The sequence below is a fragment of the Zonotrichia leucophrys genome, chromosome 27, assembly GCF_028769735.1.
Source record: "Zonotrichia leucophrys gambelii isolate GWCS_2022_RI chromosome 27, RI_Zleu_2.0, whole genome shotgun sequence".
Lineage (NCBI taxonomy): Eukaryota > Metazoa > Chordata > Aves > Passeriformes > Passerellidae > Zonotrichia > Zonotrichia leucophrys.
Genome location: NC_088196.1, coordinates 5,095,419 through 5,117,112, shown reverse-complemented (window position 1 = coordinate 5,117,112; position 21,694 = coordinate 5,095,419). Strand labels below are relative to the sequence as shown.

Genomic DNA, 21,694 nt, shown 5'->3' with positions numbered 1-21,694 from the left:
GGGGGTTCTGCACCCCCCATTCATCCCCAGCTGTGGGTGCTCCCTGTGCCCATCCCTATCCCAACCCTGTCTCCATCACAGTCTCACCCCTATCCCTATTCCCATTCCATCCCTGTCCCCATCCCATTCCACTCCACCCCATCCCATCCCTGTCCCCATCCCATCCCATCCCATCCCATCCCATCCCATCCCATCCCATCCCATCCCATCCCATCCCATCCCATCCCATCCCATCCCATCCCAATTCCAGTCCCTTTCCCGTCCCTCTCCCACCCCAATCTCCATCCCCTCCCCAAACACAGTCACTGGCCGCTGGGACACCAGGGTTTATTGAGCCTGGAGCCCCTCCCAGCCCTGGGCCAGCTGTCCCCGTGTCCTGCTGTCCCCGCTGTCCCCTCAGGCCGTGTGGCGGCCCTGGCGCCGCTTGATTTTCCTCTTGAGGAGCAGCAGGTCCAGGTAGAGCAGGCGGCCCAGCACGGCCGAGGCACAGAGCAGCCCCCCGTGCACGGCCCCCGCCAGCCCACAGGAGAACACGTCCTGCCCTGGGACGGACAGACAGACACCATGGGACACACGGCCACCCCAGGGGCAGGACAGAGCCACCCCCATGGGGGACAGGGCCACCACAACCACAGGGAGAGCACCCAGAGCGTGAAGCCGGACACGGGGACAGCAGGACATGGGGACAGCAGGACACAGGGACAGCAGGACATGGCGTGGGGACACGGGGACAGCAGGACATGGGGACAGACAGACACGGGGACAGCTGGACATGGCATAGGGGCACAGGCACAGCCAGACATGGAGACAGCAGCGCATGGGGACAGCAGGACACGGCATGGGGACACAGGGACAGCCACACACAGGGACAGCAGGACACAGGGACAGCAGGACACAGGGACAGACGGTCTCAAGGACAGCCAGACATGGCGTGGGGACACCGCAGCCCCTCACCTGTCAGGTAGAGGTTCCTGACGGCCGTGTCGGGCCTCAGGGCCGCCATCACGGCGGGGCTGAAGCGGCGCAGGTCATGCTCCGTGCCGTACATCTCCCCCCGCGCCGCCCCCAGGTAGTGCTGGTTGCTCAGCGGCGTCGCCGCCTCCACGAACTCCACCTGGGCGGGACGGGCGGTTCACGGCGTGCCAGGGGGCACCGGGGGGCACGGATGGGCACTCCAGCCCTGTGGGACACCCTCACCTTGTCCCGCAGGTGCGGGAAGCGGAGCAGGGCCCTGTCCAGCAGCCGCTGGGCGATGTCCATCTTGTAGCGCTGGTATTCGGGGCCGCGGTGGCGGGGGCGGCTCCCGGCCCACTCCTCGAACCACTCGTAGCGTGCCATGGTCAGGATGGTCATGCAGGACCTGCCTGAGGGGCGGGGACAGACGGTGACATCCCCGGGTGGTGGCAGTGGCAGCGCCCACCCCGTGCCAAGGGGATTGAGGAGCCTCTGAGCCCGCAGAAAGGAGCTGGGGGGTCTCGGAGCCCCCCAGAGGGTACCTGGGTGCCACTGCTTGTATGGGAGGGGATTGAGGAGCCTCTGAGCCCGCAGAAAGGAGCTGGGGGGTCTCAGAGCCCCCCAGAGGGTACCTGGGTGCCGCTGCTCGTACGTGGGGTCCTTGGCGGCGGGGAAGGTGATGAACATCATGGCCAGGTTCTCGGGGACCTCGTCGCGGCTCAGAGCAGCGTACCGGGTCATCCTGCGGGAACAGAGGGGTGGGATGCCCCTCGTGCCCCCCACCCGCCTCCCCGTGCCCCTTCCCCGCGGTGCCAGAGCCCTCACATGGCATCCAGGTCGTTGTGGGGGTAGATCCAGAAGTTGGTGGGGGGCAGGCGCAGCTCGGCTGCGCTGCCCCGCAGCCCCACGAACACCAGGAAGGAGCCCATGCCCGGGCGCAGCATGGCCAGGAGGGATCGCACACCTGCGGGGACACCGGGGGGACACCTGAGCGGGGCAGGGACACGGCGGTGGCACCTGAGCGGGGTAGGGACATGGGGATGGCACCTGAGGCTGGACAGGGACAGGGGGTGGCACCTGAGCCCAGGCAGGGACACAGGGATGACACCTGAGCCTGTCCAGGCAGGGACACGATGGTGGCACCTGACCCTGCTCGGGCAGGGACACGGGGATGCCAGGAACAATGAGGGTCTGGGCATGCTGGGGACACCAGGGATGCTGGTGACACCGAGGACACGAGCACCACGGCCACAGGAGCGCCACATTACCGGGCTGGCTGCGGACGTGCGGGGGCAGCAGCTTCCCGAAGGTGTTGAAGATCCCGGCGTCCGAGATGACCAGGGGGGCGCGGATCTCCAGCTCCTCCTCGCCGGGTCCCGCCCGCACCGCCACCCCTGGGGACAGCGACGGGGTCAGGGGACACGGGGGGCGCCACCACCCTGTCCCCATCCCTCGGGGGACAACGGAGGGGTCAGGGGACACCGTCGGCGCCACCATCACCGTGTCCCCGTCCCTCGGGGGGTCCCGGCGCTCACCCAGGGCGGTGCCGTCGGCGCTGACGAGCACGCGCGTGACGGGGGCGCGCACGAGCACGGCGCCCCCCGCCCGCTCGATGACGGGCACGGCGTGGAAGGCGACCTCGCTGGCCCCCCCCCGCGGGTACCAGGCCCCGCGCTGGTAGTGGTGAACCATCAGCGCGTTCACCAGGAAGCTCGAGTCCCGCGGGGCCGTGCCTGCGGCGACATGAGGGGACACGGGCACGGCTGGAGCCCGCCGCAGGGCGGGGCAGCCCTCCCGTGTCGCGACAGAGGGCTCCTCACCGCGATATCGCCCTCCCTTGTTGCGACATAGCCGTTCCCTGGCACCACGGTGCCCTCCCATACCACGACACATCCTTCTGCTATCACGACATGGCCCTCCCATACCGCAACACATCCTTCTGCTATCACGACATGGCCCTCCCGCAGTGTCACGTGGCCTTTCTGTATCGCGACACTGCTCTTCCCGCCGCCCCCATCCCAACACAGCGCTGCCCATATCGCGATGGTGCCACCCCCTGTCGTGACACAACCGCAGTACCGCCCTCCTCCTCCAGCCGGCGCCCTCCCTGTCGCGACAGCCCCTGACCGTAGAAGAGGTATCCGAAGAGGGCGCGCAGGTCGGGGTTGGAGGTGAGGCGGGCGGCGGCCTGGCTGTGGCTGGTGGCGGCCATGCGGAACACGGGCGACAGGCGGGGCAGGAGCCCCGAGCGCAGCAGGACGGTGACAAGCCAGCGAGGGGACAGCTTCAGCAGGGCCAGCAGCGCCGCGTGCCGCGAGGCCACCTACGGGACAGCCACAGTGCCACCCACAGCAGCTGGGGACAGCCACAGTGCCATTTGTGTGACAGCCACAGTGCCACCACCGCCACACACAGCAGCTGGGGACAGCCACAGTGCCACCACCGCCACACACGGCAAGTGGGGACAGCCACAGTGCCATTTGTGTGACAGCCACAGTGCCACCACCACCACCCACAGCCGCTGGGGACAGCCTGAGCGTGGCCACCTGCCTGGCCACCATTGTGTCCTCAGGACTGTCACCGCTGTGGTCCCAGGGCCACCCATGCCTCAGCATCTGTCCTCCCACATCCATGTCCTCATTATCCCCAGAACTTGTCCCTACCATGGCCATCACCCGTGTCCCCTGTGTGTCCCTTCTGTGTCCCCTCTGTGCCCACTGCTTTTGTCCCCACCATTCCCACCACACCCATCACAATGTCCCCACCACCACTGTCACCTGTGTCCCCACTGTTCCCACCAGCCCTTCCCCACCACAAGCACCCCCACATCCCCACCAGTGCCACCACTCCAACCTGACCCTCAGGGACGTGGGGAGGTGACCCCAGGGCACACCTTGGAGAGCCTCATGAACTCCCTGATGGCCTCCTTCTCCTCGGGGAACTGCTCCTCCAGCGCGGTGACAAAGGCCACCTTGCCCGAGCGCAGCAGGTAGCGCCGCGCCCCCAGGGTCACCTCGTCGTAGGGGTCGGGCAGGCGGTGCCAGCAGAGCTGCCCGTCTGTCACCTGGTCCAGGGCCACCCGCAGGAGGCTCCCCTCGTGCAGCTGCCCCACGTAGTGGATGCCTGAGGGGTGGGGACAGGGGACAAGGATGAGGGACAGTGGGGACAGCGCGTGGAGGGCAGGGTTGGCTTTGGTGTGGCACTGAGGGGTGGGGGTGGGATCTGGGCAGGGCAGGGACACCAGGGACACAGCAGGGACACCAGGGACAGGGCAGGGACATAATGCAGGGATAGGGCAGGGACATGGCAGGGACACCAGGGACAGGGCAGGGACACGGCAGGGACACAGCAGGGACACCAAGGACAGGGATATGGCAGGGACAGGGCATGGACAGGACAAGACAGGGCAGGGACATGGCAGGGACAGGGCAGGGACATTGACATGGCAGGGACAGGGCAGGGACATGGCAGGGACAGGACAGGGACATGGCAGGGACAGGGCAGGGACACAGTATGGACATGGCAGGGACATGGCAGGGACAGGGCATGGACATGGCAGGGACATTACACACACTGGGGCTGGCAGCAGGTTCACAGTGGGGCTGCAGGGACAGGGGGTGACAGGGGGTGACAGGGATGCCCTCACCCACGTCGAACTCCACGCCGTGCTGCTGGAAGGTGTGGCAGCACCCCCCGGCCTGGTCGTGCTGCTCCAGCACCAGCACCCGCCTGCCCGCCTTGGCCAGGGTGGCGGCCACCGCCAGGCCCCCCACGCCACTGCCGATGACCACGGCGTCCAGCGGGGCGGGGACACGCCGGGCACTGAACCCTGCATGCACAGACAGGGGTGACAGTGACTGACAGGGACACTGAGCTCTGCACACACACACACACGGGTGACAGTGACCAACAGGGACACTGAGCTCTGCACAGCCAGCACGGGACACACGATCACAGGGACACACGGACAGCACTCACCCTGCTTCAGGACCCTGTCCCGGGCACGCTGGTCGGTCACCAGGGGCCGCGGTGGCTCCAGGGGTGGCCCTGAGAAGGGGTTGCCGGACGGGGCCAGCAGCCGATGGGCCACCCGGGCCAGGGCCAGCGTGGCCAGCGCCACCGGCAGCAGCAGCAGCACCATGGGCCACATGGCTGTCACTGTGTGGGGCTGTGTATGGACACGGCAGGGACGCACAGGGACACTCACGGATACTCACAGACACACAGGGACACAGCACAGACACACAGGGACACACAGGGACACGGAGACACACGGATACAGCCCAGTCCTGCGCGTGCAGCCCCAGCCCTTATAGGCACGGCAGCTTAGGGACACGGGGATTATGGACCGGCCAATACAGCGGCTTTAGGGACAGTGCTGCTTAAAGACACAGAGCTCCCGGACAGGGCACTGCACCCATGGGCACAGCGCTGCATGGGCAGGGCACCCATGGGCACAACACCCATTGACAGGGCACCCACGGATGGGGCACCCCAGGCCATGTCACCCTATGGGACCCTATGGCACCACACATCACCCCATGGCCATGGCACCCCACGGCACCCTGTGACATCCAATGACACCCCATGGCACCCCATGGCACCCTGTGACATCCAGTGACACCCCATGGCACCTGTGACATCCAATGACACCCCATGGCACCTCATGGCACCCCGTGGCACCCTGTGACATCCAATGACACCCCATGGCACCCCATGGCACCCTGTGACATCCAGTGACACCCCATGACCACGGCAGCCCCTGGGAGGTGCCCACGCGTGTGCACAAGGTGGGGACATGTGTGTCACCTCAGACCGCTGCACACACAAACACGGGCACACCCACACCCGTGCAAGGGAGCCAAAACCCCTCTGCACACCCACAGCCCCTGCAAACCCCCTTGCACACCCCTTGCACACCCACACGCCCTCCCCGGTGCCTGCAGCTCTGCTGACCCCTCCCGGCGGCACCAAGGAAGGGCCCCGTGCGTGTGCAAGGTGACACACACGTGTGACACACTCACCGCACCCCCCGGCGCCCTCCCAGCCCCAGACTGGTGGGAAATGGCGATTTACATAAAAAACATCAGCGCCACGTGGGACAGGGCTGGTTGTGACACGGGTGACACGGGTGGCGCCAGCCCCAATCCCCCCTCGCGTTCACCACAAGGGTCAAACCCATTTTTGTCTCCTTTAATAAAATTGACAGCAAAGTACCAAAAAGGAGGAAACGGCGGCAGGGACCGGGGGGACACGGGGCAGGAGGGACACGGGGACACCCCCGCACCCCCCATGTCCCTGTCCCTTGGGGACACCCCGTGTCACCACCCCAGACCCCTCCGCAGCGAGGCCCCAGCCACAGTCCCCCCACCGGGTTAATTACAAGGTCGGTTAGTTAATTAAGGGTTAATTACAGGGCGCGGGGTTATTGCTACCTGGGAAGGGGTGACAGGGGACACGAGGGACAGTGAGGGACCCCCATCCTGGTAAGGGCTGATTGGGGTCCCCAAGGGGGGGCTGTGGCCTGGAGGACATGGAGGGGACCCCCAAACCCCCCCAAACCCATCCCCAAATCCGGGGGGCGGCCCCAGGTCCTGGCAGTGACTCAGCTGTGGGGGGGCTGTGCCCCCCATGGGACCCCAGATTTGGGGCACACCGGGGGTGGCACAGAGGGGTCGGGCTGGGCAGAGCAGAGAGCCCCCCATCCCCTGCGAGCTCATCGTGAGACACAGCCCCCCCCCCAGCCCTCCCGGGCGGGGCTGAGGGGTCCGGGGGTCCCTAATAGACCCAGGTGACGGGCACCCACTGGGGCTGCACGCGCAGGAGCTCCATGGCCTCGCGCAGGCGCCCGAAGGTGCGCTCCAGGTCATCGTTGGTCAGGCTCAGGTCGAAGTAGTGCCCGTAGCCGCGCTGGATGCGGCTGCTCTCCTCCACCGTGCGCTGGGCGTCCGCCTCCTGCGCCCCAAAACTGCCTCAGGTTCCCCATCACCCCCCAGAATGGTGGGAGACACCCACTGCGACCTGTGTGTTTTCCTCCTGCGCCCCAAAACTGCCTCAGGTTCCCCATCACCCCCAGGAGGAATGGTGGGGGACATCCACTGTGCCCTACTCCTGCCCCAAAACCTGCCTCAGTTTCCCCATCACCCACAGAATGGTGTGAGACACCCACTGCGACCTGGCTCTTGTGCCCTCCTTCTGCCCCCCAAAACTGCCTCAGTTTCCCATCACCCAGGAGGAATGGTGGCCTCCTCTCCCCCCAGAGCGCCAGCCTCACACTGTGCCCTCCTCCTGCCCCAAAACCTGCCTCAGTTTCCCTCACCGTGAGCTGTTTGGTGCCCTCCTCCCGCCCCCGGAGCTGCCTCAGTTTCCCTCACCGTGAGCTGTTTGGTGGCCACGCCGCTCTCCAGGGCCGCCCTGTTCATGGCTCGCAGCCTCTCGGGCGTGGGCGCCTCGATGAACACCACGTAGGGCACGAACTCCGCCGTCCTCAGCACCTTCACGGCCTGGCCGAGGGGACAGCGCTCAGCCCCGCGGGCCCTGCTGTGGCTGTCACCGTCCCCTGGCCGTGTCCCCACCTGCGGGTTGACGTCCAGGATGCACATCTTGCCCGCGTCCACCACGGCGCGGATGGAGTCGATCCTGGTGCCGTAGAGGTTCCCCTCGTACTCGCCGTGCTCCAGGTACCGGCCCGCCTTGATGTCCGCCTCCATCTCGCCCCGCGACACGAAGCGATAGCCCTGCCCGTCCCGCTCGCTGTCCTTCGGCTTCCGGGACGTGTCTGCCGGGGGGGACAGCAGTGACATCCCCTTGTCCCGGGGTCCCGGCCGGGAACCGGCACCGGGACAATCACAGGGACGGGGGTGGCAGCGGGGCGGGGACAAAAATGCTGGCAGGGAACGGGGACAAGCACAGGGGACAGGGACCCTGGCACAGACAGGGGTGCTGGCAGGGGACAGGGATGGCAGAGGTGGGAGTGCTGGCAGGGGACAGTGATGAACACGGGGACAGGGACCCTGGCACAGACAGGGATGCTGGCAGGGGACAGGGATGAGCACAGGGCACAGGGATAAGCACGAGGACAGAAATGCTGGCAGGGACAGGGATGGCAGGGGCAGGAATGCTGGCAGGGACAGGGACGCTGGCACGGACAGGGCCGAGCACAGGGGACAGGGACAATGATGGGGCACAGGGGAGGTGGCAGGGAAGAGCAATGCTGTGGGGACAACGATGAGCACAGGGGACAGGGACGGTGATGATGGCAGGGGACAGCAACGCTCCGGGGACAGGGATGAGCACAGGGGACAGGGACCCTGGCAGGGACAGGGAAGAGAACAGGGGCACAGCATGATGATGGGGCATAGGAGTGGTGACAGGGGACAGCAACGCTCTGGGGACAGGGATGAGCACAGGGGACAGGGACAAGGATGGAGCACAGGACGCTCCGGGGACAGGGGTGGTGCCAGGGGGACAGGGACACTCACAGGGGACAGGCCACTCACAGGGGATGGAGGTGCCAGGGGACAGGGACACTCACAGGGATGGTGCCAGGGGACAGGGCCACTCACAGGGGATGGTGGTGACAGAGGACAGGGACACTCACAGGGATGGTGGCAGGGGACAGGGCCACTCACAGGGGACAGGGACACTCACAGGGGATGGTGGTGCCAGGGGACAGGGCCACTCACAGGGGACAGGGCCACTCACAGGGGATGGTGGTGCCGTAGCGCGCCTGGTCAGACATGATCAGTTTGTTCTTGAGGCTGCGGCGCCCCACGCCCTGCGCCCCGATCAGCACCAGCGTTTTCCGGCGGAACGGCGGCATCCGCGCCACCTCCTCGTAGATCAGCAGCTCGTGCCGGTCGAACTCTGGGCGAGGGACAGGGCTGGCACCGTCCCTGGGCACCCCAGGGCACCCTGTCCCAGCGGGTGCCACCAACGCTGCCCCTGGGAGTGCAATGGGACACGTACCGGCATTCTTCGTCGTCAGGTACATCATCCTCTTCTTCCTCTTCCCGCTGAGGCTGCCACACAGGGCCCCTGTGAGGACAAGGGGTGGCTGAGCTGGGGACAGGGATGGGGACAGGGACAGCACCCTGGCACGGGGAGAATGGGCAGGGGAACTGGGACCTTCAGAGGGGCAGTGCCATGGGGACATCACCCTGAGAACCGGGGACTCCCTGCGGGACAGAGCCGAGGGGACAGGGTCTGCGGTGACAGGGACATTGTCACGGGGCACAGGGGACCCGCCGCGCTCCCCCTCGGGAGGTGACCCTTCCATCCCGTGTCCCCGTACCTGCCGAGGGCGCCACCTCCCCGTCCCGCTTGACGAACGCCTTGCGCTTCTCCTCCAGCAGCTGGCTGGGCACCAGCCCCGCGCTGCCGCCCTCCACGTGGCACGCCTGGGGACACGGAGCCACGCGTGGGGACCCCCCCAGACCCACGGGGACCCCCCTGGGCTCCAGAGACCCCTCTGACCCCAGGGAACCAACCCCCAGCTCCGGGGACACCCCAAGTTCCACAAGGACCCTCCCCATTTCCAGGGACTCTCCTCAGCCCCAAATCCCGATAGGGACACGCATCCCGAGCTCCAGGAAATCCCATCATTTCCAGGGACCTCCCAACCTACACAGGAACTCTCCCCTGCTCCAGGCATCCCCCAATTCCCCAGTAGCTCCAGGGACCCCCCCATTTACAGGAATTCTCCCAGCCCACAGGGAGCTCTGGATCTCCCCCAGAACCCCCTCGCCCTCCATGGCCCAGGATGGGCTCAAAGTGCCACCAAACCCCCCAGGCCGCCCCTCCAGGGCCCCCCTGACCTGCCACCAGTTGGGGTCATCCTGGTTGACGATCTGCAGCAAATCCCCGGCCATGAACTTGAGCCCGGCCTCCTTGCAGGGGATCAGGCTGTCGGTGGCCGGGTCGTAGTCGAAGTGACACTTGACAAACACCTGGGGACAGGGGGGTCAGCGCGGGTGGGGGGACCCTCCCCAGAGCGAGGGGACAGCGGGACCCGTGTCACGCTCAGCCACGCGCGTGTGCCCCGCCGGAGCCCCCCGTGCCGGGCCGTGCCCGCCGTGCCCGCAGCCAGGCCCGCACGGCCCCCGCGCACACGCACAGAGCCCCGGCCGCGGCCGCCGCGCCCCACGCGAGCACCACGGCCACCCCCAGGCACAGCCCCAGCGCCAGCGACAGGCACAGGAGCGTCCCCAGCGCCGCCAGCGCCGCGCCCGCGATGGCGCACATGGGGACGTGCGGGGACACGCGGCCGTGGGGCAGCGGGACAGCGCGGGGACAGCGTGGAGACAGCGAGGGGACAGCGTGGGGACAGCCCGCGCGGGGACAGTGCTCGTGGGGACAGCGCTGCTTTGTCCCTCGGAGACGGCCGTGGCTGGCACGGGGCAGGGAGGGGCAGCACAGGGCACCCTTTGCCAGCCGGGACCCGGGTCCTGTGTGGGGATGGGGACAGGGACAGGGCAGGGAGCACCAGAGACTGCAGAGAGGGCACAGGGGAGACACGGGGGGGACATGGGGGTCCCACCAGCCCAGGGGCACATGGCACGGACAGGGGGACAACAGAGGATGGGAACAGAGGGCAGGGGGAGCTGTGGGCAGGGTGGTGGGTGCGGGATGCGGGGCTGGATGCAGGGCGGATCCAGGCGGGATGCGGGGCTGGATGTGGGGCAGGATGCAGGTAGGATGTGGGGCTGGATACAGGGCGGATGCAGGTGGGATGTGGGGTGGGATGCAGGACGGATACAGGTGGGATACAGGGCAGGATGCAGGGCAGATGCGGGTGGCATGCGGGGCTGGATACGTGGTGGATGCAGGTGGGATGTGGGGGAAATACAGGTGGGACATGGGGTGGGATACAGGGCGGGATACAGGCGGAACGCAGGGAGAGATGCAGGTGGGATGCGGGGATCGACACGAGGTGGATACAGGTGGGATGCAGAGCAGGATGCCAGGCAGATACAGGTGGGATGTGGTGGAAATACAGGCGGGATACAGGTGGGATACAGGTGGGATACAGGGCGGGATACAGGCGGAATGCAGGGAGAGATGCAGGTGGGATGCGGGGCTGGATACGGGCTGGATACAGGTGGGATGCGGGTGGGATGCAGAGCAGGATACGGGGCGGATGCAGGTGGGATGCGGGATGCGGTACCTGTCGGGGCGGGTGTGGCTCCTGGTAGCTGGGCAGGATCTTGAGCACGACGCTGCCGCTGGCGTGGCGCAGGCTGTCCTGCAGCGCCCGCGGGTCGCTGCCCACCTCGCGCCCGTTCACCTCGCGGATCACGTCCCCCACGTGCAGCAGCCCCTGCTGCGCCACCATCCCCCCGTGCAGGATGCGGGCGATCACCAGCTCCCCCCGCTCCACGCGGAACGTCACCCCCTGAGGGGACGGGACACACCCGTGACACACCCGGGACACACCCGGCACACCCGCCCGGCACCCCGTTACAGCCCCAGCACCCCAAAATGCTCCCAGCCACCCTAAAATGCCACCCAGCGCCTCACAATGCCCACAGCACCCCAAAACGCCCCATCACCCCAAAATACCCCCAGTACCCCATAATGCTGCCAATCTCCCATCTCCCCAACACTCTTCAGCACCCCAAAATTACCCAGCACCCTAAAAAGCCGCCCGGTGCCTCGCAATTCCACGGCACCCCAAAACGCCCCATCACCCCAAAATACCCCCAGCACCCCACAATGCTGCCAATGTCCCCATCCAGCACCCCAAAACATCCCCCCATCCCCTCCCGGCGCCCCTGCAGCACCCCGTGCCCCCCAAGGTGCCCCCCAGCCGGGCTCACCAGGTTCTCCCCGGCCGCCTTGCGGATGCCCACCATGCGCACGGCGTCGGGGGGCACCGGCTGCGACCCCAGCGACGCCTCCGGGCCGGGGCTGCTCGGGGGGGGCTCGTAACTCTTGGCAGCCACCGAGTCGTGGGTCTCCAGCAGCGACTGCGACACGGGGGCGGGGGAGTCACCGCTGTGTCCCACTCGTGTGGCACACGCGTGTGTCACACGCCTTGCGGAGCAGGACAGGGGGTCCCCAGGTGTCCCCCGCACCTGGAAGTGCGGCTCCCGCAGGATCCGCGCCAGCTCCGCCGCCGCTCCCTGCGCCTCGGGCCGCGCCAGGCGCCCGATGTCGCGCAGGATCTCCTGCACCAGCGCCAGGTTGTCCCCGCGCACCGCCTCCAGCTTGCGCTCCTCCAGCCGTTCGTGGGCCTGGGGACAGCGGGGACACCCCCCGGGACACCCCTGAGACCCCCGAGTGCCGGGGGGATTCGGGACCCCCGGGGGGATGCGGGATCTCCAGGGGTTTTGGGGATCGGGGAGCCCCGGTGGGACAGGGTGTCCCCAAGGATATCTGGGGGGATTGGGGACACTCGGAGGGGCCGAGGGGATTGCGGAACCGGGGGCTCAGGGGGTAGGGACGGCAAAGATTTTGGGGACCCCCAAGGACAGGGAGTTTAGGGACCCCCAGGGACAGAGGGAATTGGGGATCTGAGGGAATTAAGGACCCCTGGGTGCGGGGAATTGGGGATCTGGGGGTGATGGGAGGGATTCGGGAACCCCAGGGACAGGGGAATTGGGGATCTGGGGGTGCTGGGGGGATTAGGGACCCCCAGGGTCGGAGGGAATTGGGGATCTGGGGGGGATTGGGGACCCCTGGGTGCAGGGCATAGGACACACACACACACGGTTGGCACCCCCGCCGTACCTTGGCCAGGGAGCGGACGATGGGGCTCTCCATGATGCCGCGGAGGAAGATGAGGTCGAGGTCCGCCACCCCCGGGGTCCCCGGGAGCCCCATCAGGTTGTCCAGGACCTGCTGCATGGCTGGGGGGGACACAGAGGGACACACACAGGGACATGGGGGACACACACACACGGTGGACACGGTGGGGGGACACGGAGTGGGGGCAGGAGCAGCGCCGTGGGTGAAGGCGCAGCCGGGGGTGCTCGTGTCCCCCCCATTCCTGTCACAGCCACGCCTGCCCCCCCCCATTACGGGGACAAGTGTCGGGGTCCCCTGGCAGTGCGGAAATGTCCCAATGTCCCCTGCTCGTTCAGTGGGAGGGACAAGGGGATGGACCCCCCCCCAAATTGTGGCCGTGCAGTCAGAAGCCCCCCGGAGCGCAGTGTAACGGGGAGGGGGATGCAAGGGGGGGCAATGGAAGGGGGAGCGGTGCAATGGGGGTGCGTGGGATGGGGGGGGGGCGATGCAATTGAGGGGGGGCCGCATCCGGGCCCGCGGGGGCGGGAGCGGCTGCGCGGCTGCGCTGCAATGGCGGGGGCCGATGGATGGCGATGCAGCCGGGGGGGGGGGGGCGCATCCATCAGCCCCCCCACACCGAGGGGGGGTCACAGCACCACCCGAGCCCCCAGCCCCATCTCCCCCGCCTGCCTCACCCCCACCGCATCCCCGCCCCGCGCCGCCCCCTGAGCGCTCTGTCCCCTCCCTGGGGCAGCCCCCGGCCCCTCTGAGCCCCCCCCCCGTACCTGGGGGTGCCGGGGGGGCGAGGGCGGGCGGGCCGGAGCCGGGCCCGGACGGGTTCATGGCTGCGGGGCCGCGCTCCCCCGCCCCAGATCCGGGTACCGCCGCCCCCCCGCACCCCCCGGCCCCGCGTGGGGCCCGCGCCCCCCGCCTTGCACACGCGTGTGCACCGGGCACGCTGCGGCCGCTTTGCACGCCCCGGGGAAAAAGGGGGGAAACGGGGGGGGGGCAGCAGACGTGAGCTCACACGCGCGGGCACGGCTCGTGCACGCGCATCTCCCGCGCGTGCACGCGCGCGCGAGCATCCACGCGTGCAAACCGCCCGAGCGCCTTCACGCGCGTGTACGGACCCACACACCCCCCGCACACTCAAACACCGCCGCGCATCCGCGTGTGCGCGCTCTCGCCGACACGCGCGCCCCCGCGCGCTCCTACGCGCCTCCCCACGCGCGCTCCCGCCCGCGTGCAAACCCACGGGCGCGCTCCCCGCGCCCCCCCTTCCCCGTGCCCCGCTGCTCACCCGCGCTTGCACGCCCGTGCTTGCACACCCACCCCGCTCGCGGGTGGGACCCCCCCGCGGCGTGGGGAGGGGGACGGCGGGGGCTCGGCCCCTTTAAGGGGGCGGTGGGAGGGGGGGGAGGCGGGAGCGCGGATTTAAAGGGGCCGCGTGCAACGCGCGCGCACCCGCGCACCGACGAGAGCGCGCACCCGAGAGCCCAACACAGCAGGAGCGACGCCCCCCCACCTTGCACACGCGTGTGCCAGACCCGGGTGTGCCCGAGGCGCGCACACGCACCCCGTGCCCCCCACCTGGGTACCCCCTCCCCGCGTGCATGGGGGGGTGTTTGCACGCGCGCGTGCCCGCGAGTGTGCGCGTGCAAGCCCCGCCCTGCGCGCGCGCTCACCCGTGACCGAGGCGGCCGCCGGCATCGCGACAGAGTGGCGGGACACGCGCGACTGGCACCGAGGGCACGGGGACAGCGACGGGGACAGCGACAGCGACTGGCACGGCCGCGTGGGCGTGTCCACAATGCCAGCACCCCCGGCGTCCCCAGCACGGCCACTCGGTGTCCCCAACACCCTCAGTGCCTCAGTGTCCCCAGAGCCAGCATCGCCCCCTCTGTCCCCAGCATCACCACGGTCCCCACACTCAGTGTCTGTAACACCCCCGGTGTCCCCAGTACTCCCATTCCCCCCAGCCAGTGTCCCCAGTGTCCCCAGTGTCCCCAGTGTCCCCAGTAGACAGAGACAGACAAGCAGTGGCTGCAGGGGGGGTTTTATTGCTGGGGGTCTGTCCTGGCCCCACAGTGACGGCTCTGGGGGGGCCGGGGGTGCAGCAGGGGCTGGGGGGCTGCACCCTCTGGGCTTCCTCACCCACTCGGCCCTGGCAGTGTCCCTGAAACAAAACGGAGAGGTCACGCCCTGTCCCCTTCCCCACTGAGACCGTCCAGTTCCGTATCCCCCACCCTGACACCCTGAGGGTCCCCCCAATCCCACATCCCCCACCCTGACACCCTGAGGGTCCCCCCAATCCCACATCCCCCACCCTGACACCCTGAGGGTCCCCCCAGTCCCACATCCCCCACCCTGACACCCTCAGAGCCCCCTCAGGACCCCCAGCCCCGCGTCCCCCACTCTGAGAACACCCCCGAGATCCCCCCAATCCCACATCCCCCACCCTGACACCCTCAGGACTCCCACCCTGAATTTCCCCACCCAGAGCCCCCCTTCCCCCCAGTCTGTCCCCATGGGGACCCTGAGGCCATGGGGAGTTTTGGGGGGCTCCTCCCACCCCCCAGCCCCTCACCTGGGGCTCAGCACCCTGGGGCTCCCAGGGGCTCCTGGCCCAGCGCTCGCCCACCTGCCCGCTTGCCGTACCTGCAATGGGGACACGTTAGGGGACAGGGTGACAGTGACACAGCACGGGGAGCGTGTCCCTGTGGCACTCACATCCTCTGAACAGACAGACACAATTCTCTCTCCCAGGATTTCTCCTGGGGAAGGCAGTGAGGAGCTCAGAGAGGAAGAGAAAACAGTTCTTACCTCACTTGCTGCTCCTGCATTCGGCACGCGTGGAATGTGTTACAGAGATTGTTTAATGAGAGTGATTTGTTAATTGGATCTGCTGATGGTTTGGATTGATTGGCCAATGGGGTCAAAGTTGTGTCTGTAGTGTCAGACACAGGGTTTGCCTGTAGTATCTCTTTAGTAGAGTAACTCTTTAGTGTAGATTTAGTTATAGCATTAGTGTAATATAACCTAGATATAGCATTGGTGTAATATAACCTAGATATAGTATTGGTGTATTATAACCTAGCTTAGTAAAGTGTTTGTTCAGCTCTCTGAAATCACAGACTCAGCACATCATTCACCAGGCTGGGGCCGCCCTGAATCGATAAATCACGACAGGGAGAGGGGAGTGATGGGGAGCATGTCACGACAGGGAGAGTGTCACGACAGGGAATGCATTGGGATAGGGAGTGTGTCACGACAGGGAGCGCATTGGGATGGGGAGCACGTCACGGTAGGGAGAGTGTCGTGACAGGGAGCACATCGCGATAGACGGTGTGTCGTGACAGGGAGTGCATTGAGATGGGGATTGTGTCTCGAAGGGAAGCACGCCATGGTGGGAGCATGCTGGGATGGGGAGCATGTCGCGATAGGGGATATGTGTGATAGGGAGCGCATGTCGCGATAGGGAGTGCATCGCGATAAGGGGTGTGTGACGACAGGGAGCACATTGAGATGGGGAGCACATCATGAAGGGAAGCACACTGTGATGGGGAGCAGGTCGTGATAGGGGATGTGTCGCGACAGGGAGCGTGTCACGATAGGGGGTGTGTCGCGACAGGGAGCACATCAGGACAGCCAGGCAGGCCCTGCTCACCGCGGGCGCGTGACGACGTTCAGGTACTGCTGCAGGTCGTTGTAGAAGCGCAGCAGCTCCTCCACGGGCGCGTCGTCCCCGGGGTACGCGGGCTGGGCCGGGGCCGCGCGGGGCCGCAGCGGCAGCAGCGCCACCACCGCGCAGGCCACCAACAGCAGCGGCGGGGCCACCATGGCTGCGACAGCGACAGCGACAGCGGGGTCACACCGGGATGGGGGAATGGGACAGGGTGTGCTCAGACACGGGGCATGCACAGATGTGCACAGGTGTGCGCGGCTGAACACACCTGAACACACACCTACACACACCTGTGCACAGATAAGCACACATCACACACACCTACACATATCTGGGCACACCTAACACACATCTGCACATACTTGGACACAGCTGTGCACATCTGCACACACCTACACACACATCACACACACCTGTGCACGCCCGCACACACCTGAACAGAGCACGCAGAGCATGCGCACACCTGTGCACACCTGAACACAACTGCACACACCTGCACACACCTGCATGCACAGCACATGCAAACACACACCTGTGCACACCTGAATGCACCTGAACACACCTGCACACACTTCCACATGCACACCTGCACACACCTGCACACTCCCACCCCTGCACACCCAGCGTCCCACTCCTGCATGCCTTCACCCTTTCACAAACCATTGCACACAAGTGTCACACGCACACCCGTTTGTCACACACCCGTTTGTCACACACCTTTTTGTCACACACCCGTTTGTCACACGCCCGTTTGTCGCACACCCGTTTGTCACACGCCCGTTTGTCACACACCCACAGCTCCCCATCTCCACTCACCTCCTTCCTCGGGCAGGGACGCGGGGACACAGCCGGACGAGGGGACGCTGCCTGACACGCCGGGTGCTCGGTGCCGCTGCTGCCACCGCCGTGCCGGCCCTTTTATCCCCCGTGTCCCCGCTGATGTCACCCTGCCACGCAGCACCTGTGGCCAGGTGCCCACTCGGACGGGGAGGGGGGACAGGGCCGGTGGCAGGGGGTGACAGGGACAGCTGGCCCCTGGTTAATGTTTGACCCCGCGCTCAGGGGGCTCCCGGAGGGGACAGGACGTGGGCACGGGTGTCCGGGCCCACGGAGGGACAGAGGGACAGGGGTGGGGACAGAAGGGCACAGCCGGGGGGGCTGGTGGGGTGCAAGGGTGGCAGGAGTGGATAGAAGGGGGGGAGTGGGACAGGGGGACTGTGGAAGGGCAGCACCCCCACGGATGCTCCCCAGCACCCCCTGCACCCCCACATTCACCAGCGATGGATCCCCCCACCAGTGCCCCCACACCCCACACCCAGCGCACCCCAATATCCAACCCCAGCTCCCCCCACTCCCACCTTTCCCCATGCACCCACTCCTCCAAAATTCCCTCCCCTCACCCCCTCCTGCTCCACTCCCCTCCTGTCAACCCCAAATCCCTGCCCACCCCCCTGATCCCCCTCCCTGCACCCCTGCACCTCCTGTCGCCCGTTCCTCACATCCCCCTGCACCCCTCCATCCTCTCTGCACCCCTCCATCCCTCCTGCCCTTCCCCGCGCCCCCCACGCACAGCGCGGAGCCTCCCGTGCCCACGATCGCTCTTTTATTGTCGCTGCGGGGCCGTGCGGGGACCATGCGGGACCCCCCCGGCAGCGCTGGGGAGGGGACAGGGTCGGGGACACCCCCGGGCCGGGTTCTGGGGGTCCCCGGCCTTCCAGCGGGGGGTCCTGAGCTGGCCCTGGGTCCTTTGGGGGGTCCCGGAGATGTGGGGAGGATTTGGGGGGCACAGGAGGGGCTGGGCGGGGCGGTCACCACGAGGAGTCGTCATCGAACCTGCGGGAAGAGCTGGTGTGAGAGGGGGGGAAAGAGACCCCCAAACCCCCCTGGGACCCCAAACTGCCCTGGGACCCCCAGCCCGGGGTGCGCTGGGCACAGGGAGGGGACAGGGACAGGGACAAGGACAGGGACACTCACCGTGACCTGTCAGTCCCCAAGAGCAGGGACAGGGACAGGGACACTCACCGTGACCTGTCGGTCCCCAGGAGCAGGGACAGCGGCAGGGACACTCACCGTGACCTGTCCGTCCCCAAGAGCAGGGACAGGGACAGGGACACTCACCGTGACCCGTCGCTGCCGGTCCCCAGGAGCGGCTCCGTCCCCGCGACACCGGGGCTGGCGCGTTTCCCGTACCTGCGGGACACGGGAGCGCTCCTGAGCCTCGGGTGCGGAGGGGACCCCGCGGGGACAGGGACTCGCGTGTCACCCCCAGTGTCGCGCTCACCTCTGCCGCGTGACCAGGTTGATGTAGTGGCGGAGGGCCGAGAAGTAGCGCGCCATCTCCTCGGGGGACGCGTCCTCGCCGGGGCTCTCGGGTTTCGGGGGGTACGCGGCCGCCAGGCACAGCAAGGCACACAGGGACACGGCCACCAGCGCGCGCCACGGCCGCGGGGACGGCACCATCTGCGGGGGACAGGAACGAGGGGCGGCTGTGGCTGCGTGGGGGGCACCCCCATAGCCCCCGGGACCCCCAAACCGGCTCTGACCCCAAAAAACCCCGGAACCCCCAACCCAGCTCTGCCCCCACCAAATCCCGGAACCCCAACCCAACTCTGCCCCACCAAACCCCCCAGCTCCCCAGGGATGTGTTTCACACCCCACCTGGGACCCCAGACCCATTAAAGAGACATTTCCACCGCCGGGACCCCCCGTATTCCACGAGGACACCTCCCTCCCAAGGAACCCCCTCAGTGTCCCCAAGGGAGCTGTCCCATCCCAAACCCCCCGGGACCCCCAACCCAGCTCTGCCCCCACCAAACCCCCAGACCCCGTTCATTCATCCTCAGAGCCCCCCCAGCTCCCCAAGGGTTTGTTCCACCCCCCACCCGAGACCCCAGCCCCACTCAAGGGACATCGCCACCCCCGGGACCCCCCCATATCCCACGGGGACACCTCCCTCCCAAAGACCCCCCTCAAGGGAGCTGTCCCACCCCAAAGCACCCCAGAGACCCCCGTGCCCACAAAGGGGTCCCCACATGTCCCCGAGCTGATTGTCCCTCGTGGGGTCCCCCCGGGACCCCCGCCCGTGGCTGCACTCACGATGGCGGAGGCAGAGGTGGCACCCAGGGCCTGGCAGAGGGGTGACAGTGCCGGGGACACGGCGGCTCCCGCACCCGCCCGGGCTTTTATAGCCCCAGGGGGGCCGGTGGCTCCTCCCTCACGCGTGACAGACCCACGGGCACGCAGGACACTGTGCCACCCCCCCTCCCCCGCGGCCAGGGGACACGTGCCACCACCCTGTCACTGTCACCTGCATGGTCCCCAGGCTGGGGCATGGAGGGGATGGGGAGGACAGAGCGGAGGGGGACACACGGACACACGGACACGCGTGTGGCCACAGGACACGGACAAGGCAATGCCAGGCGGGCACGGGACACGGGCACGGGTGTGACATGTCACCATGGCGCACACAGGTGTGACAGGAGGCCAGGGCACACGGAGTGGCACACGGCAGATGTGACAGGCGGCCATGGCACGGTGACATGGATGGGACACAGGGCAGTGGCACGAGGACACAGGACAGGAACACTGACATAGATGTGACACGCAGCTGTGGCACAAGGACACAGGACACACATGGATGTCACACGCAGCCGTGTCACACAAACCTGCCCTGACACAGCCGCGGGATGTGACAGCGGGACACGGGGACATCAGCCACACCCAGGGACACAAACGTGGCACACGGGACAAGACCCACGGCCCTGAGCCACGCACGGGGGACAGGGCAGGGGACAGACACACAGCCACAGCTGCCTCAGTTTCCCCAGACCAGGCACGAAGCCGCCACCACAGCCCCGTCACCGCAGCCCCGCCACCGCCATCGAGCGCTGTCACCACCCGCAGGACGGATGAGGCGACCTTTCCAGCCCCCCGTGTGGCGACATTAATCCCGTATGGATTTGCAATTAGGAGCAATCACTGAGGGAAACTGAGGCACAGACGGACGCGGCGGGGACGTGCCCGCCGGGCAGGGGCCACCAAAGCCACCGTGGGAGTGCTGAGATGGGGACAGGTGGCAGAAAGGGATCCCCAAAACCGCCGGGATGGCTTCCGACTAGTGGGGCGGAGGGGACACGGCCGTGGGGACATTGTGGGGTGCCACCAGCGCGGCTGGAGGCGACACGAATCGGGCGGAGGGGACACGGGAGGTGCCAGCCCGGGGTTGGGGGGACACGGGAGGTGCCAGCCCCGGCCGGAGGGGACGCGCCCCCCGCTCCTGCCCCGGTTGTGACCCGGGCAGCAGCACCCGGCGGGGACGCGGCTGGTGGCAGTGGCGGGGCTGTCCCCCGTGGAGGGGACACGGCTGGTGGCAGTGGCGGGGACACGGCTGGTGGCAGTGGCGGGGCTGTCCCCCGTGGCGTGGCCGCGCTGTGACACCCGCGGGCTGCGGGGACACGGGCGGGGGGTCCCGGCCGAGCGGCGCCGGGCTCGGGCAGCACCGGGACGATGTCACCGCGCTGTCACAGCTGTCCCCCCGGCCGGGGGGGATCAGGGAGCGGGGGGACCGGAGCTTTCTGCCCCATTTATCCCAGTGACAGCAAACAGACATTTTCCAAAGGTCACAGGATGGCTCTGCCGGGGGCGGGGGAGGCGCGGGCGGCACCCCCGGCACGGCGGGGACAGGGCTGGGGGGGGGGTCCCTGCCTGCCCCCACCCCCCCAGGGGCAGTGAGGAGGAAGAGGAGGGTCTGGGGGGGGGAGGGCGCGGGGCTGGAGCCGCCGGGGGGTGCCGGGGGTGAGGAGGGAGGTGCCCCCCCGAGCGAACAGGGCAAACAGGGCAAACCGGGCAAACTGTGCCGCCTGCCCGCGTTTTATGGCTCCGGTTCCGCCGGAGGCGCCATTAGGGCCCCTCGGAGGAAGCCCCTTATCAGCCCTGTTTGCTTTTCCGGCCACGGCGGGGGGACACGGACACCGGGGGGGACAGGGACACCTAAGGGGGGAGCAGGGACACCTGGGGGGGACAGAGACACCTGGGAGGGACAGGGACACCTAAGGGGGGACAGGGACACCTGGTGGGGGACAGGGACACCGGGGGGGACAGGGACACCTGCCTAGCACCGGGGGTTTGGGGACACACAGAGCCCAGGGACAGCATGAGAGGACTGAGGCCACAGCCCACAGGGACCCTGGGGGTTGCCAGCCCCTCCCTGGGACCCCCACCCATTCCAAAACATCCACAGCCCCTCCACCAAGTCCCCAGAGTGGCTCCCCCTCAAACAGCTTCCCCAAACCCCTCAAATTCACGTCCCTCCCCAGATTTGTCCCCCCC

The 21,694-nt window shown here is 67.5% G+C and overlaps 3 protein-coding genes and 2 long non-coding RNA genes across 9 annotated transcripts; 1 reads left to right on the top strand and 4 right to left on the bottom strand.

The window, feature by feature from the left end:
• Positions 1 to 347: 347 nt before the first annotated feature.
• LOC135458346 (all-trans-retinol 13,14-reductase-like) lies at positions 348 to 5,576 on the bottom strand. 3 transcript variants are annotated; one of them, XM_064733426.1, is made up of 11 exons: positions 4,933 to 5,576; positions 4,601 to 4,783; positions 3,848 to 4,077; positions 3,082 to 3,277; positions 2,490 to 2,687; positions 2,223 to 2,348; positions 1,780 to 1,918; positions 1,587 to 1,696; positions 1,198 to 1,364; positions 955 to 1,114; positions 348 to 542 (listed from the first exon to the last, which is right to left on the bottom strand). In XM_064733426.1, exons 1-11 carry the CDS (start codon positions 5,102 to 5,104, stop codon positions 397 to 399), a joined length of 1,827 nt encoding a protein of 608 aa, XP_064589496.1. In that variant the 5' UTR covers positions 5,105 to 5,576; the 3' UTR covers positions 348 to 396. The 3 variants fall into 3 exon arrangements, 2 of the variants coding, with proteins under 2 accessions (XP_064589496.1, XP_064589494.1); XR_010442888.1 differs by having other exon boundaries at positions 434 to 542; positions 1,780 to 2,348; XM_064733424.1 differs by lacking the exon at positions 348 to 542 and having other exon boundaries at positions 914 to 1,114; positions 1,780 to 2,348.
• Positions 5,577 to 6,131: 555 nt separating this feature from the next.
• On the bottom strand, positions 6,132 to 14,460 carry MPP2 (MAGUK p55 scaffold protein 2). Of its 3 annotated transcripts, none has more exons than XM_064733428.1 (12): positions 14,367 to 14,460; positions 12,685 to 12,803; positions 12,030 to 12,188; positions 11,772 to 11,921; positions 11,120 to 11,347; positions 9,771 to 9,902; positions 9,248 to 9,353; positions 8,923 to 8,991; positions 8,659 to 8,820; positions 7,530 to 7,732; positions 7,329 to 7,457; positions 6,132 to 6,909 (listed from the first exon to the last, which is right to left on the bottom strand). In XM_064733428.1, exons 1-12 carry the CDS (start codon positions 14,389 to 14,391, stop codon positions 6,733 to 6,735), a joined length of 1,659 nt encoding a protein of 552 aa, XP_064589498.1. In that variant the 5' UTR covers positions 14,392 to 14,460; the 3' UTR covers positions 6,132 to 6,732. The 3 variants fall into 3 exon arrangements, with proteins under 3 accessions (XP_064589498.1, XP_064589499.1, XP_064589497.1); XM_064733429.1 differs by lacking the exon at positions 14,367 to 14,460 and adding an exon at positions 13,982 to 14,066; XM_064733427.1 differs by lacking the exon at positions 14,367 to 14,460 and adding an exon at positions 13,467 to 13,947.
• Positions 10,855 to 11,109, top strand: LOC135458349 (uncharacterized). The gene is made up of 3 exons (XR_010442889.1): positions 10,855 to 10,929; positions 10,963 to 11,019; positions 11,054 to 11,109. It is a non-coding gene; the product is annotated as an uncharacterized LOC135458349 (long non-coding RNA).
• Positions 14,461 to 14,789: 329 nt separating the features above from the next.
• LOC135458670 (uncharacterized) lies at positions 14,790 to 15,534 on the bottom strand. The gene is made up of 3 exons (XR_010442913.1): positions 15,505 to 15,534; positions 15,269 to 15,339; positions 14,790 to 14,857 (listed from the first exon to the last, which is right to left on the bottom strand). It is a non-coding gene; the product is annotated as an uncharacterized LOC135458670 (long non-coding RNA).
• A 2,640-nt stretch (positions 15,535 to 18,174) lies between these two features.
• Positions 18,175 to 18,826, bottom strand: LOC135458348 (peptide YY-like). Its single transcript, XM_064733430.1, has 3 exons — positions 18,648 to 18,826; positions 18,485 to 18,556; positions 18,175 to 18,199 (listed from the first exon to the last, which is right to left on the bottom strand). The coding sequence occupies exons 1-3, from the start codon at positions 18,824 to 18,826 to the stop codon at positions 18,175 to 18,177; spliced, it is 276 nt and encodes a 91-aa protein (XP_064589500.1).
• Positions 18,827 to 21,694: the final 2,868 nt, after the last annotated feature.